The sequence below is a fragment of the Cyprinus carpio genome, chromosome B11 (genome assembly GCF_018340385.1).
Source record: "Cyprinus carpio isolate SPL01 chromosome B11, ASM1834038v1, whole genome shotgun sequence".
Lineage (NCBI taxonomy): Eukaryota > Metazoa > Chordata > Actinopteri > Cypriniformes > Cyprinidae > Cyprinus > Cyprinus carpio.
Genome location: NC_056607.1, coordinates 5,879,611 through 5,896,425, shown reverse-complemented (window position 1 = coordinate 5,896,425; position 16,815 = coordinate 5,879,611). Strand labels below are relative to the sequence as shown.

The 16,815-nt window shown below is 38.4% G+C and overlaps 1 protein-coding gene and 1 long non-coding RNA gene across 2 annotated transcripts; one reads left to right on the top strand and one right to left on the bottom strand.

Moving 5' to 3' along the window:
• Positions 1-7,011: 7,011 nt before the first annotated feature.
• On the top strand, positions 7,012-9,874 carry LOC122138861 (inter-alpha-trypsin inhibitor heavy chain H3-like). Its single transcript, XM_042733664.1, has 3 exons — positions 7,012-7,118; positions 9,520-9,674; positions 9,789-9,874. Exons 1-3 carry the CDS (start codon positions 7,023-7,025, stop codon positions 9,853-9,855), a joined length of 318 nt encoding a protein of 105 aa, XP_042589598.1. The 5' UTR covers positions 7,012-7,022; the 3' UTR covers positions 9,856-9,874.
• Positions 9,875-15,300: 5,426 nt separating this feature from the next.
• Positions 15,301-15,984, bottom strand: LOC122138865. Its single transcript, XR_006155847.1, has 3 exons — positions 15,800-15,984; positions 15,575-15,651; positions 15,301-15,425 (listed from the first exon to the last, which is right to left on the bottom strand). It is a non-coding gene; the product is annotated as an uncharacterized LOC122138865 (long non-coding RNA).
• Between the last annotated feature and the right edge of the window lie 831 nt (positions 15,985-16,815).

Here is a 16,815-nt window from a genome sequence, read left to right as displayed (position 1 = left end):
AGGTTACTTGCAGTTTTCCACATTTTTAAAGAGATGAAAATTCTGTTTACTTTTCATTTACTTAAACCTCATTTTGTCCCCAAACCTGTATGACTTTTTCTTCTGCTTTTTTATGTAAAGATATTAGCCTGATAGAGACTGACAAACCCAGACTGGAAAAATAAAATATACTAAAATGTATTCGAAATACATTTATTTAATGCTAAATCTATTACAAATACATTTACATATTTATGTAGGCTACTTAAAAAATACTTTTGGTATACTAAACTGGGATACTTAAATTCTTCTAAATTTGGAACAACTAATTTTCTGTTTAATCCAGTTTAATTGTGTGGAAGTAGTGCTGAAGTCCAACTAAAGATATACTGAAGTATATTGTGTAAAGTGGAAACTATTGGCAAGTACTTCAGGTACATTTTAAATGTCTTGCATTTAAGGACCGATATTATTCACAAGATCAAACAACTAGAAACTTTTTAAAAGTTCCCCTTTTCCCAGTAGTCCACTGACGGTGCTTCATGTCCTAGGCAAGCCCTTTTTTTTCTAACTCGGTAAATGGAGGTAGGATTCTAAACTTTAGACAAGTAGTGTATATGCAGCTCACAGGTTAGGTAAATAAAAATTTGATGAGGGGGCACAGTAATTTCCCCTGACACCAATCTCACCAACTTCAAACAAATCCAGAAACTAGTTCTTTCTAGAACCTATTCATTGTACCAGCTAGAAAACTAGTAAAAGCCTACATTTGTTTCTTGTAGGGGGCTGATAAAAACCCTTGTTACACCTCCAACTCCCAGAAGTTGAAACTGCGCATCCATTGTATTTTGTATGAAGCCAATGACAATATAATTCAATGTAAAAAGCAATATCAAATTATGAGTTCTTTGGGCTTGAATTTGATAATGATTATGCTGAATGGCCCAAAAAAAGTGACCGAACTGAAGAGTGAAGAGGGGCTCAATGTGAACATTAAAGGGATACTCCACCCCAAAATGATAATTTTGTCATTAATCACTTACCCCAGTGTTTGTTCCAAACCCGTAAAAGCTTTGTTCGTCTTCGGCGGAACACAATTTAAGATATTTTGGATGAAAACCGGGAGATTGTGAACTGTCCCATAGGCTTCCCAATAACTAACAGTGTCAAGGTCCAGAAAAGTATGGAAGCATCATCAGAATACTCCATCTGCCATCAGTTTGATTAACAACCGTAAGGTTAAGAAGTGACGAGAAATACTTGTTGTACATGAAGAAAAAAAAATAATGACTTTATCAACAAATTCCTCCTCTCTGTGTCTCTCCGTATCACTGTAGCGCCATTTTGGAGAATATGAGCGGAATGCAGGCCAGCGTACGCTCTTCTGTGTCAGCCGAGCCACACGGATGCGCTGTTTCTTTTTGCGAATCAAGCATAAAAAATACACGTAGAAAAATGTATGATTGTTGGCGTATCCTTGTGGCGCGCAATAAATACTATACAAAACGTATTTTCTTGTCGCTTCATAACATTATGTTGAATCACTGATGGTGGATGGACTATTCTGAACGATGCTTTTCAGACTTTTCCTGGACCTTGGACAGTGTTTATTTATTTCTGGCAGTTATGTATGGGACAGTCCACAAGTCTCCGATGTGTTCATCCAAAATATCTTAAATTGTGTTCCGAAGACGAACAAAGCTTTTACGGGGGTTTGGAACGACATGGGGGTAAGTGATTAATGACAAAATTTCATTTTGGGGGTGAGTATCCCTTTAAAACTGTTTTTCTTTTGATTCACAGCGTCAGCGAGAGGACACAAACAGAACCTGGTACGAGGAATTTGATGGTACTCATCAACTGTGAACATTAAGAAGTGTCTTAACTTACCTCGTGTTTACAAAATCTCTGGAATGTGAACACTCTATTTTTGCTATCTCACAACTATCTGAAGATATAAGTGCCCTCCATGGTCCAGCTCAAATGGGCTGGCAGTGCTCTCCAGGCCAAGCACTAAAAATCCCAAATTTACTCTCCTCCAATTTTGGGAGAAGAGATGTAATTTTTTTGTAATTGAATACATTTTAAAAATAACTTTTACAGTAAAGAAACAATATCTTACGTTACTACTCTGAGTTTGTCTCTTGTTGTCTTGGGAGTTGATGGAGATCCACACTTCATCATTGAGCTGCCAGATCAAAATGATGCTCTGTGCTTCAACATGGATCACCAAACCTGGTACCATCTTCAACCTGGTTAGAGACCCACTTACAGTGTGATCATTCTGTCAAAAAAACAAGAAAAAAGGTGTAGATGCAGGTAATTGTGACTAGGTTATTCTCTTTCTTCTCATATTTAATCATATTCAGGCATTGTAGTGAATGGCAGATCATTGGAGATAAGAAAGTCATTCCAGGGAGCAAGAATGCACACCTATTTTGGGCACTTGGGGATTGTTTCACGAGAAGTTTGGTAATCAGAGTGAACAGTGAGCACAAAGGAGATCTTAGTGTCTGAAAGGGGAAAAAAACAGGCAAAAATCACCATGGACTAACAACAAGACTTTAGAAGGACTGAAGTAAGTGAATAAATACATTATTTTTTCAACAGTGCTTAGTTTGGCATTTGGTTTAGAAAATAAATTAATGGCAGAATTTTCATCATTCACCTTCTTTGATTAGATTCGATTTTGAGCACATCCTCCTTCCTTTTGCTTTCTCCTAGCATGTGATCTGCACGTTGATCAAGAATCGCAGTTTACCGGTGACACCCTAAGAGCCAAACTCAGTCAAAGTTTCTGTATTATCCTGCCACCAAAATATGGAAGATGCAACCCGTATCATCAAGACTACATCGGTTTGCTACACCTGGAACAGTCACCTCTTTTTCAAGCAATGTCCACGGCCTCTGCCTTGGTAAAATTAGATGTTCTTAGCAGAAAAACAACACCAAAAAAAAAACTGTAATACAGAGACTATGTTATGCTTTTTAAATATCATTTGAATCTTTGATCATCCCCCCATTCAAGTTTTCTCTGTCTTTCCAAACATTTCGTACAAAGAAACCCCTGCTCTCTCGTCGAGATTTCCAGATTTCCCCTGGCCCTCCTCCAGGGGAGGGAGAGGTGATTCACCATACCCCAGAACGCGGCTTTTTTTTTTTGAAAACCCCCCCTCTCTCTGGGCCACCCGTCCGGGGCTCTTGCTCTTCGCTCACCGCCAGGTTGACTGGGGGCCAGGACGGGTGGAGGAAGCAGCTGCCCGCCTGGCAGAAGGTTGGACCGCCTCAGGTCTGCTCCCGGCAGCCAGAACTGCTGGGCCGGTTCTCGACCTGACTCAGCCAGAGATGGCCGCTCCTGGACCACAAAGCGTGGACCATCAATCACTGGGGGATGGGGGAATCACCGAATACCCCTTCGCTGCACTGCATCGAGGGTGGTGCGGGGGAGGACTCCCACAAGCCAGTTTCTGGCAGTAAAGTGGCCACGACCTGGTGAGCCGTCATGCACTCCGGGAAGAAAGGGCACCCAGGTGGGGCGACTGAAAACAGCGCGCCACCTTGAGAAACAATAATCCGCCTCGAGGGCTCGGGATGCGGTGGAGATTCCACTCCGAGCCCCTACCCTCTCGGCGGCCAGGAAAGCATAGCTGTCATCTCGGAATCCAATTGAGGCTCCGCCACCGTCCCAGAGGTGCGCGCCAGCTGAATCTTATCCTGGACAGCTCTCCCTTGATGCTGAGATCGACATCTGGTCAGGGGCAGGCTCACTGGATACCAATGGTACGCTCTTTGAAGAGGGCCCAGCACGTTCCGTGGGTTATCTCTGGATCGGGAAGATGCAAGAGGAGTGGATGGTCCCCAGAGGGTTGGTTCCCTGCGGGGTTTCCAACTAAATCCTCAAAAGTGGCAGTGTGCTCCTGCTGGAAATGGTTATTAGTCTTGTCGGCCGCCAGAACGAGCCCAAATCGCGTGCCGCGGCAACAGGGAAGGGGACTCCGCCCCTGTTGGAAGGAAGCAGCGCCTGGTTCGCAGCTCTGAGATGGTCATCTTCCCGCAGAGAGAAGAGACTCATCCCCCACAGCTACCTCAGCGGGTTTGCCCAGACGCGTGATGGCAGCATCGTGCCCATCACCTGCAGGTAACGACCGCCACCCAGAAACCGCACGGGTGAAACGGCATCCTTATAAGGAGAAATCCGTCGTCTTACAAAGAAGAACCCATGAAGCTCTTTAGAGAAAATTTGCTCTTTAGGAAATGCTCGTTTTAGTGGCTGAGGCGCACAGGGGGTAGTGCAGCCTTAAGTGTGCCATCCACTCTGCGCATGGACCGACCACCGCTGAAGCGCGCCGTCTCGCCCACACAACGAAGCTTCCGAACGCTGCTGAACTCTTCGTAGTCATATCGCAGACACAGTTGAGCAGCAACGATACTAACCTCTACTGCTCCGAAGTGAATCAGCTGGTATGCCTTGCACACCTTCGTTCCTTATTATTACTCACGCTGTGATCAGCGTCAGCTCTTCGCTATCAATAATTTCATCGCAGTCGTTGCATGTGGTCTCGTTTAGTGTTTACGCTCGCATATGTAGAGTGGTCTATCGGAAGCGGATATCCCATTTTCGTCGGTCACCGACGTGTGCTCCGAGAGTGTACCGAACCTGAAAAAGGGATACATAGAAGAAGAAATAACAAAGTGCAGTAAACCAGTAATATAAGTAATTAATTACTAAATTAACCCAAAATGCCCAGTGTGGGGTGGGGGGGGTATTTTTTCATATTTTTACCCAGTTGATGGAGTTATTATTGTTGTAGTTTTTAAAAAAACCCCCAAGTTGGGTTCAGCGTGTTGGGTCTTTATTTTTAATTGGGTTAGTTTTTAATTTTTTTTTTTGACCCAGATGCTGGTCATTTTTTAATGCTGGGGTTATTTTTTTTTTTTCTTTTTTTCGGTATTTTTTTCTACCAACCGGCGGAGTTGAGCTGTGTACTGAGGCAAACAACCCAGCCTGCTGAGTTTACGTCATAGCGTCAGCCTTTTTGAGTACCTCCACAGGAGAGAGCAGTTCTATAGCAGTTCCCCACCACGAACAGCAGTCCTTCACCGGCTCAGATTTTCCTCCCACCCAACCGGACACAAATTAGCATTTTCAATAAAAAAGTGATTACAGAGAACTTGAAATACACGTTAACTTAAAATGCTACTTTAAAAAATGTAACTTTTTTTTTTGCTAAAATGCTTGTTTGAACTAGTTTAAATGGTTGTAATACCGGAAACTATGCTGTATTTCACCCAAAGAAAATCCAGTATGTATTTTTGTCCCTGGTGTTTCTTTGATTGCTAATAAATGTTCATCTTTGATTATTGCTTGTATGCCTTTTAAGTTACGGTTATGTTTTTTTTAATAGTTGACTTTGAATAAAACAACCCATCAGTTGGGTGAAAACGTACCCAGCAGGTGTTCTGTACAATATTTACCCACTGGGTGGCCCAAAGACCCCAAGGTGGGTTTTTTTTTAACCCAGCATTTTATTAGAGTATGTATCTTATATATATAGTATATATATCAGGTAGTTCAGTTTAAAAAAACTCTGACGTACTATTCCTGGTTGCTATATGAGAGGAATGAGATGAAGAGAATAGCTATAGAGGTAGTCCGTTGCAACTCATTTTGGATCCACAGTGAGGGCATGTTTCAGCCATCCCGGGTTGTGGTTGGTGTTGCTTCAGCTGCTGACTGAATGTTTAACTTTTTAAGAAACTGACATCATATCTGACTTCAGCCCTTGTTAAGGAGGGAGTGGCTGAGGAAAACCAAAACACACGCAAACACTCTATTGCCTTAGCGATGCTAACAAAACATGACACACGGAGTCCAGAAAAACCAGGAACAGATCCCATTGACACACACACCTTGATCAGACTCATTGGATCACACTTGGGCTCTCTATTTCTCTCAGCAGCTTGATTGCTTGTCATTTGGCTGCTCTCAGGGTACAAACTTAATGGACACATTAACTCTCCCTCTCTCAGTACATACAGTACAGAGGAGTTACCTCTGATAAATTGCGAGGTTCTGTGTGAGTTATTCAAGTAAAACAGAGGGTCTAAAGAGTTTCTCATCACGCCACAAGAAGCATCTGTACTTTCATGAAAAAAGAGAGCACTTTAGAGCGCAATGCACATCAGCAGTCCAACATCAGACTTGCAAACCTCTCTGATGGTCAAAATGCTTGTTTCAATTATGAAATATATAGTATAAGTTGTATAAACTATTTTTTTTTAATGCATTTTTTTTTTTAATGCAATTAACAGACATTTGTTAATGCTTTACTTTACATTTTACTTAAACCCAACTGCTGGGAACTAAAATTATACAAATGTGTATAGTTTAGAGTTTGAAAAAATCAAAGAATGTGCAGGACCTGGAGGATATTTCTGAAGACCAGTGGGCAGTTTAACTGCTCAGAACAAACAAGGACTCAGGAAATAACTTTAAAAAAAAAGAAAAAAAGAAAAGTAATGTTGCTATCAATAACAAGTCCACTTAGGTTTTTCCACAGCACTGTGAATGTTTAATGGGATGTGTTCTATAAAGAAAAAATTATAGTTGTTTGTGTGTGTTTTTTTTTTTTTTTTAGCTTAAGTACATTTTGTTTATCTATACTTGTGATTTTTTATGTAGATCAGATGCCATTTTATGACCAATTAACACAGAAAAACCAATCAACTCTAATAGGTTCACATACTTTCTCTTGTCACTGTAGACTGACAGACATGTGAAACAGACAGACAGAGTATATATATACAGATGGACAGACGGATGGATGTCTGTTCTGGGTGGAGTGGGTTAGGCAGTGGAGAATGTACTAGATTATTGGGCACACTCACACACCCCTTTGGCAACCCTTATAGTGCCTGGACAAACACACACAGGCATTCATTCATCCATCTCTCTCTCTTCATTTCACTCTCGTTTAAGAACATTTACCCCCAGCGTTGAAGTCAAATCGAACCAGGCTTCACCATTGTCTGCAGTTAAAGTCATGCTGTGGATATGTGTGTGCATTTGTGTGATTCTTACTGCTAAAGCTCAAGACATTACAACCATCAGAGATCAAAACAATAATTTAGCAAAGCAGGTAAGGTTTTTCAGTTTCTCAAGTCTATATCAAGAGCAGAACACTGGTGAGTGTCATTCGTTTTCTTAATTCTTCCAATATCTATCTATCTATCTATCTATCTATCTATCTATCTATCTATCTATCTATCTATCTATCTATCTATCTATCTATCTATCGTTACTGTTACTGAGAAAAAAAATGTGTGTGTAATTAAATAACAGTTTCTTCTGAAAATGTGAATGATTACAAAGGGGGTCACATCTGAATATCTTCTGTAAAAAGCTGTTGAATAAGATTCGTTTGTTGCCTTGCCTGTTTCTAATCTGTAATCTGCACAATGCCTCCTGCCATTTAAAGGCAGTTTAGTAAAGCGATGCTATTGTGATGCTTTTGATTTGTTTGCTTGTTTGAATCTTGCAGCGCACCCACATCTGCCAGTTACATCAACCGCTTCATGATGTAGGCTACAATCTGTCTGAGAGTTGATTAACTGATTATGAGTTGCAAAGCATTAGTTAGAAATTTAGAAAAGTAATCAAAAATGTAATCAAATGCAGTCAATTGCATTGATTTAATAAATTAATTAAAACATTTACACTAGTTATTACATTTTAAATAGAGTATGGAATCGGTAATCCATTGTAATCCATTGAATCTGTAATCCACAGATGTGACAAGTAAATAACAGAATATACACACACACACATATATATATATATATATATATATATATATATTCTGTTATTTACTTGTCACATCTGTCATATAAAGTTACCATATAAGTATATTCTGAATATAGTGCACAATTTATTGGCTATACTTTACCAAGTTTTGATGGTGTTTTAGAGTTTGATAGCCCGTGGTCCCCATCCACTTTCACTGTAGAGTAAATATAGAATGCCTTGAATGCCCAAATTTCTTGGATCAGTTTTCTCCATTGTTGTTCCATGGAAGTTCCATGTCATTTGAAACACGCTAAAATCATGTGAAACTTTCTAACCTGTTCCTAACCTCTGTTGATCTATATTGACTAGATAAAGTACTTCACTCAGTGACATTTAGGGTCATTTATACTGTTAAGCAAAATCTGATTAGAAAATTAAACATATCAACAATTGTTGATCAAAACTTTTTCCCTCAAAAAAGTGACTGACATACTCCTTTGAACAAGACAAACATTCCCAGTTGTCTTGGAACAGCACACTGAGGATCCACATCGGATACATGTTGGAAAAGGTGACCTAAAAAAAAAAGTCCTATTCACACCAATATGAATGCTGTATGAAAGAAAAAAAGGCACACAGGCTGAATGAAAAGGTAAATTCACTCTCTGACAGTAGGTGGCGTTATCCACCTTATTTTCAACGCAGAACTAACAGGCTGTTTTTTGTACAGTTAAAATAACTGAAAGCAGCTGACTCCAGAAGACTTAAGAATGTTAAGAATGTCAAAAGTTAAGAATGGCAAAGTCTGTTTATGCATTAAAAATATGGTGGACAGATGTTTTCAAACAGCCATTCATATTTGTTGTATTGCTATGGTGTTGATCAGGGTTGTCAGAGACTAGAGAGCTGGTTTCCGAATTCTTCCTATTTATCATCGCTTAGCAAAACAGTCTGTTCATGAATTCCACCAATATTAGTTTTATGTAACAGCTGCAGATCTGGGCACATGACAATACGTGTAAATTTTATGGCCGCTTTTGCAGTGCAATGGAAAGTACACACATGTGAATAGCATGTAAGCTTGTGAATTTTCATGTCAGTTTAAACAGTCACACCGAACATTCATCTTGGTATAAAAAGGCCTAATTACCTCTTGGTCTTAAATCACATGCCTCTAGTAGACACTATTTTGAATTATACAAGCAAGAAGTGGCGAGCATAGCTTTGCAAAGTCATAAAAATACTACTACTTGCATTCTAACTGGTTCATTCAAATCAATGTTTCCAGCCAACTGGATTACCTACAGTATATAACCAGGGCGTATTCAATGAATGCTATGTCTGTGCGCAATACATGTCCTCATCTTAGCCTCCTCCTCCCCAGCACCACCTGCCTAAATCTCATATGAGAGGAAATTCCTTTCTCTAGCAGCAGCAGCATGGCTTCCTTTTAATTTTAAGATCCGACCATGTTAGCAGAAACAAGTTTACTTGCTGTGCAGCAGCGGTTTAGCAGATATAGTCTGCCAAAACCAAACCTATGCACATTTTATTTACGTTAATAAAGATTTTAAAATCTATCCTGCTGAGAGTTGTTATATTTTTATAACTATATAACTATATAACTATATATATATAGATATATATATATATATATATATAATATTTATATATATATATATATATATTATATGTTCAATATAACTATTACAGTACATTCTAACTTTCTCTTACTATCTATCATTCTCTCTTAGATAGAAGTGCAAAGTATGCGAGTGGACTGCAAAGTCGCATCTCGTTTTGCTCACACTGTCATGACCACCAAAGCCTTTAACACAGCCAATGCATCACAGGAAGTGTTCTTTGAGGTGGACTTACCCAAAACAGCCTTCATCACCAACTTTAGCATGTAAGTCCTCCTTTCTTTGCACAAGCTATAAATATATATTACACTCACAGTCTTTTTTTAGCATGCCCAAAACCAACTAGTGCCTCATGAAATATTTTGTGTTTGTTTTTTTAGAGAGATTGAGGGCAGGATAGATGTCAGCGAGGTGAAAGGAAAAAGAGAAGGCCAGGCACCAGTATGAGAGTGCTGTGTCCATCCGGACAAACTGCTGGGCCTGGTTAAGTAAGTATACAGGTCAATGGCAAAGCTCTGGAATTCTGACAGAGTACACATTTGCTTTTCAGTATTTGCTAATCTCACTTACCAGAAATGAGATTGTTTTTGTTGGTTTTGCTTTTTCAGGGCTTCGGGAAGGGAACATGGAGAAGTTTTCTGTGTCTTGTACAATCGCACCCCAGAGCCACGTCACATTCACTCTTACTTACGAAGAGCTTCTGCAACGGCGTCTTGGCAGCTATGAGATCATGATAGGTGTCCGACCAAAACAGCTGGTTCAGAATTTTGAGGTTCATCATTAGTTTCTCTTTCAAACTCTTTCATTGCACATATTCAGTTGAAATATTTTATGTTATATCGGTCATGTCTCTCATCCACAGATTGTGGTAGACATCTATGAACCTAAAGGAATTGCGTTTGTGGATGTCAACGGTACATTCATCACCAATGAACTGCTCCCTCTAGTGAAGAAAACTGTCACTGATAAAAAGGTTCAAATGAAAGTTTCCAACAACATACTTTATATCTTGTAACTATGACTTAATTTCTTGTAATTGCACATTTATATCTCAAACCTGAAACTTAATTTCTTGCAAAAAAGTATAGTTAAATCTCAATTACCCAATAATCCTCTAACACTGGTTAATTGATTAACTAAAGGCTTGTTTATACCTTAATAAAACAAAACAAAAAGCCAATCCAAACTAAATAAAATACATACATACATACATAGATGATTTAAAGAAAAAGGCAGTGGCAACTTCACAATGGACTTTACTGTGACTGACAGTCATGGATTACTTCTCAAATTTTGACTTCATATCTAACCAATTAATTTTTTTTTTTTTTTTTATTTTTCATAATTGCAACTTTAGGTCACAATTGTAAGTATTTATTATAGCTTTATAACCGTGACTTAATTTATCATAATTTAGAATTTATATCTGAAACTTGAAACTTAATTTCTTACAAAAAAGTATAGTTTATTTTAAACTATTGCAATTACCTGGAAATTAGTTAAGATTCATTGACTAGCTCCACCTTACACTGTGTTTCCTAACCAGGCAACAGTTTCCAGAAGTATTTTGATCTAGTGATAAAAGATCCTCCTAAGGCACACTTTACCAATAAAGACACTAAAAATAAAAAATTTTAACTACTAGAAGAAACACTTCCCACTGCGCTTGTAACATTGATATTTTATGATCCTCCTAGCACATGTGTACTTCTCTCCTACACTGGATCAGCAAAAGACATGCTCAGACTGTGAAGAAACATTAATTGACGGAGATTTATTCATCAGATATGATGTGACCCACCCACAGGATATAGGCGAAATTCAGGTACAGTATCAACAAAGCCTCTTCTCACAATTAATTTCTTACTAATCATGCCTTATTCGGATGTTCTCGTGTTTCTGTTTCAGATAATAAATGGCTACTTTGTACACTTTTTTGCCCCAGATGATTTGCCACAAATGCCTAAAAATGTGGTATTTGTGATAGACCGAAGTGGCTCCATGGAGGGAGAGAAGATGAAACAGGCGAGTCAGATGAACACTTTCCTATACTATCCTCCTAGTTTGTACATTTCAGTCATCTGCTGATTATCTGTTGGCAGACTCGAGAAGCTCTGATGACTATATTAAGTGAACTGCATGAAGATGATTACTTTGGGCTGGTCACGTTTGATGACATTATAGAGTTGTTGAGACCATTTCTTAGCAAAGCTACACCAGAGAATGTGACAGAAGCGAAAGGATTTGTCAAGACTATTAAAGCGAGACACAGTAAGTATGAAGGGAAATAAAAGGACCCTAAACCCTGCACAAGGTCAAACTCATAGCCTAGCTGTAAGTACTCTGACAGATTGATGACATGTTTCTCAAGTAACCCAGTACAAGAAGTCTTTATTCTGCAGTAAATTACTGATTCTGTATTAAACAATCTCTCATATTTTTCCATTAGTGACTGATATAAACAAGGGCCTTTTGTCTGCGGTGGACATGCTTACCTCAGAAAAAAGTCACTCTTTCCCAGACATGTCCATGATCATTTTACTCACTGATGGGCGACCCAGTTCTGGTGTGTATTGGGTTTGCAGAAAACAAAACTGTTTACATTATTTTTTTTTTGTTTGTTTTTTTTAATCATTTAATGTTGTCTTCATTGGGCATTTAATATGCTTTAGAATTCACCTTTGCAAAAGAAATTTATATGATACTTGTGTGATGCAAATTTCTTTACAATATCATGTTTAGTAACTTTTTTAAACCGTTTAAGACAATTTATAATTGCCTTTTTTATTTTAAGAAAGGTATCATTATACTACAGGTCCATGGCAATAAAAACTTCTGCTTTATAAAATCCATTCCAAACCTTCATTTATACCAATTTAACAATCTGCAATGAATAATGTGTTTTTAGGCGAGCTAGATCTATCCAAAATCCAAGAAAATGTCCAGAATGCTATTAATGGAAGCATGAGTCTCTTTTGTTTGGGCTTTGGATATGATGTGGACTACAGCCTTCTTGACACACTGGCCAAGCAGAACGATGGACTCGCTCGAAGAGTCTATGAGGCCTCCGATGCTGCCCTTCAACTACAGGTATTCTCAGACAATAAAATATACTGTTATATATTTAATAAATCTAACCTGATCCAGATTGCATCCAGGGCCTGAATGATTTTCTATCTACAGGGTTTTTATGATGAGGTGGCTACCCCACTTCTCTTAGAGGTGAATCTCAATTATCCTGGCAACGCTGTGACTGACTTGACACAAAGTCACTTTAGACAGTTTTTCAAAGGCTCTGAGATTGTTGTAGCTGGACGTCTACAAGAACTTGAGACCAACACCTTTCAGACTGAAGTATCAGCAAATGGGGTAAGCAAAGCATACTATACTGTAAGTTATTAAATAAAAATCAGTTTTGATTGTATTGTTTTCATTTAGTGGCATACACCTGATTTCAGTTGGGAGACCAATTTCTGGTTGAGGGTCTAGTGATTGCTGAAGAGTGGGACAGTGTGTTTCCTGATCAGGAGTACATCTTTGGGGATTTCACAGAGCGACTGTGGGCATACCTGACCATCCAGCAGCTCTTGGATGAAAGGTCAAACATGCACTCCAATATTTTGAATATTACCAGAGAATGACAAAAATAATAGTTTCCAATAACGTGTTAACAGAGAGAAATGCTCCGCAGAAGACAAGGAGGACATCACAGCTCAAGCTCTAGACCTTTCTCTAAAATATAACTTTGTCACGCCGCTTACCTCAATGGTGGTCACCAAACCAGAGACCGAAGATACAGATGAAAAACTCATTGCCGACAAGTTGACTGAAGGTACTTGCAGTTTTCACATTTTAAAGAGATGAAAATTCTGTTTACTTTTCATTTACTTAACCTCATTTTGTCCCAAACCTGTATGACTTTTTCTTCTGCTTTTTTATGTAAAGATATTAGCCTGATAAGACTGACAAACCCAGACTGGAAAAATAAATATACTAAAATGTATTCGAAATACATTTATTTTTAATGCTAAATCTATTACAAATACATTTACATATTTTATGTAGGCTACTTAAAAAATACTTTTGGTATACTAAACTGGGATACTTAGATTCTTCTAAATTTGGAACAACTAATTTTCTGTTTAATCCAGTTTAATTGTGTGGAAGTAGTGCTGAAGTCCAACTAAAGATATACTGAAGTATATTGTGTAAAGTGGAACTATTGCAAGTACTTCAGGTACATTTTAAATGTCTTGCATTTAAAGACCGATATTATTCAAAGATCAACAACTAGAACTTTTTAAAAGTCCCTTTTCCAGTAGTCCACTGACGGTGCTTCATGTCCTAGGCAAGCCTTTTTTTTCTAACTCGGTAAATGGAGGTATTCTAAACTTTAGACAAGTAGTGTATATGCAGCTCACAGGTAGGTAAATAAAAATTTGATGACACAGTAATTTCCCCTTGACAAATCTCACCAACTTCAACAAATCCAGAAACTAGTTCTTTCCTAGAACCTATTCATTGTACCAGCCTAGAACCTAGTAAACCTACATTTGTTTCCTTGTAGGGCTGATAAAAAAACCTGTACACCTCCAACTCCCAGAAGTTGAACTGCGCATCCATTGTATTTTGTAGAAGCCAATGACAATATAATTCAATGTAAAAAGCAATATTCAAATTATGAGTTCTTTGGGCTTGAATTTTATAATGATTATGCTGATGGCCCAAAAATGTGACCGACTGAAGAGGGGCTAATGTGACACATTAAAGGGATACTCCACCCCAAAATGATAATTTTGTCATTAATCACTTACCCCCATGTCGTTCCAAACCCGTAAAAGCTTTGTTCGTCTTCGGAACACAATTTAAGATATTTTGGATGAAAACCAGGAGGCTTGAGACTGTCCCATAGGCTTCCAAATAAATAACAGTGTCAAGGTCCAGAAAAGTATGGAAAGCATCATCAGAATACTCCATCTGCCATCAGTGATTCAACTGTAAGGTTAAGAAGTGACGAGAATACTTGTTGTACATGAAGAAAACAAAATAATGACTTTATTCAACAATTCCTCTCCTCTGTGTCTCTCCGTATCACTGTAGCGCCATTTTGGAGAATATGAGCTGAATGCAGGCAGCGTACGCTCTTCTGTGTCAGCCGAGCCACACGGATGCGCTGTTTTCTTTCGAATCAAGCATAAAAATACACGTAGAAAATGTATGCTTGTGGCGTATCCTTGTGGCGCAATAAATACTATACAAAAAGTATTCTTGTCGCTTCATAACATTATGGTTGAATCACTGATGGCGGATGGACTATTCTGACGATGCTTTTCATACTTTCCTGGACCTTGACAGTGTTATTTATTTGGCAGTCTATGTATGGGACAGTCACAAGTCTCCCGATTTTCATCCAAAATATCTTAAATTGTGTTCCGAAGACGAACAAAGCTTTTACGGGTTTGGAACGACATGGGGGTAAGTGATTAATGACAAAATTTCATTTTGGGGTGGAGTATCCCTTTAAAACTGTTTTCTTTTGATTCACAGATCAGCGAGAGGACACAACAGAACCTGGTAAGAGGAATTTGACTGGTACATCATCACTGTGAACATTAAGAAGTGTCTTAACTTACTTGTGTTACAAAATCTCTGGAATGAACACTCTATTTTGCTATCTCACAACTATCTGAGATATAAGTGCCCTCCATGGTCCAGCTCAAATGGCTGGCAGTGCTCTCCAAGGCCAAGCACTAAAAATCCAAAATTTACTCTCCTCCAATTTTGGTGAGAAGAGATGTCATTTTTTGTAATTTGAATACATTTTAAAAATAACTTTTACAGTAAAGAAAAATATCTTACGTTACTCATGAGTTTGTCTCTTGTTGTCTTGGAGTTGATGGAGATCCACACTTCATCATTGAGCTGCCAGATCAGAATGATGCTCTGTGCTTCAACATTGATCACAAACCTGGTACCATCTTCAACCTGGTTAGAGACCCACTTACAGGTGATTCATTCTGTCAAAAAAACAAGAAAAAAGTGTAGATGCAGGTAATTGTGACTAGGTTTATTCTCTTTCTTCTCATATTTAATCATATTCAGGCATTGTAGTGAATGGCCAGATCATTGGAGATAAGAAAGTCATTCCAGGGAGCAAGATGCACACCTATTTTGGGCACTTTGGGATTGTTCACGAGAAGTTTGGTATCAGATTGAACGTGAGCACAAAGGAGATCTTAGTGTCTGAAAGGGGAAAACAGGCAAAATTCACATGGACTAACAACAAGACTTTAGAAGGACTGAAGTAAGTGAAATAAATACATTTATTTTAAACAGTGCTTAGTTTGGCATTTGGGTTTAGAAAATAAATTATGGCAGAATTTTCATTCACCTTCTTTGATTAGATTCGATTTTGAGCACAATCCTCCATCTTTTGCTTTCTCCAGCATGGATCTGCAGGTGATCAAAGATCGCAGTTTAACGGTGACCCTAAGGAACTCAGTCAAGTTTCTTATTATCCTGCACAAAATATGGAAGATGCACCCGTATCATCAAGACTACCTCGGTTTCTACACCTTGGACAGTCACCTCTTTTCAAGCAATGTCCACGGCCTGCTTGGTAAAATTAGATGTTCTTAGCAGAAAAACTGTACAGAGACTATGTTATGACTTTTTAAATTATCATTTGAATCTTTGATCATCCCCACATTCAAGTTTTCTTGTCTTTCCAAACATTTCACGACTCTTTAGTTGTGTGACAAATGATGTACTATACACTGTGCACTATACAAACCTGTTCCTGGAGAGCGACTGTACCATCCGGCAGATTTCAGACACAACCGAATCAGTTCATTGAGGTTTTCAGGGTTACTTTATTATTACAGGCAGTTTGTTGAAGCAGGGTTGGAACTGAAGTTTGCTGGACAGTAACTTTCCAGGTCTAGGCAATGAATTAATAAGGTTTATTTTGACATCCAGCATCAGAGTTTGAAAGCCTCTTCCCTTTGGTAAGTAACGTTTGCAAGTAAAGCTGCTACAGTGCATTAAGAGTACAACACTCCACACTTTTATTTATTTATTTCCAGTTAATTAAGTGCATTATCCATGCAAAAAAATAAAAAAATAAAAAAGAAATATAAGTGACCTATATCTTTGATGGCCTGAGGGTAATCAAATGAACAGCAATTTTTATCTTTGGGTGAACTATCTCTTTAACAAAAGCTTTCTTTAGACACTTTTTTTTTTTTTTTTTTACTGCAGGTCAGTTCTACCATGGCGTGAACTTTGAGGTCAGTGACTTGTTTCCAGGAAAGGACCCTGATAAACAAGATGCCAACATGTTTGTGAAAGGAAACAAGCTCACGGTTACCAGGTGAATGAAGATGAACATAAAATGCATTGTTGAAT

Excerpts from the sequence above, each read along its gene's own strand:
- LOC122138861 (XM_042733664.1), top strand. The coding sequence starts at position 7,023 with ATGCTGTGGATATGTGTGTGCATTTGTGTGATTCTTACTGCTAAAGCT. Across the intron at positions 7,119-9,519 it reads ACAATAATTTAGCAAAGCAG|ATAGAAGTGCAAAGTATGCG; the intron begins GTAAGGTTTTTC and ends ATTCTCTCTTAG. Across the intron at positions 9,675-9,788 it reads TTCATCACCAACTTTAGCAT|AGAGATTGAGGGCAGGATAG; the intron begins GTAAGTCCTCCT and ends TTGTTTTTTTAG.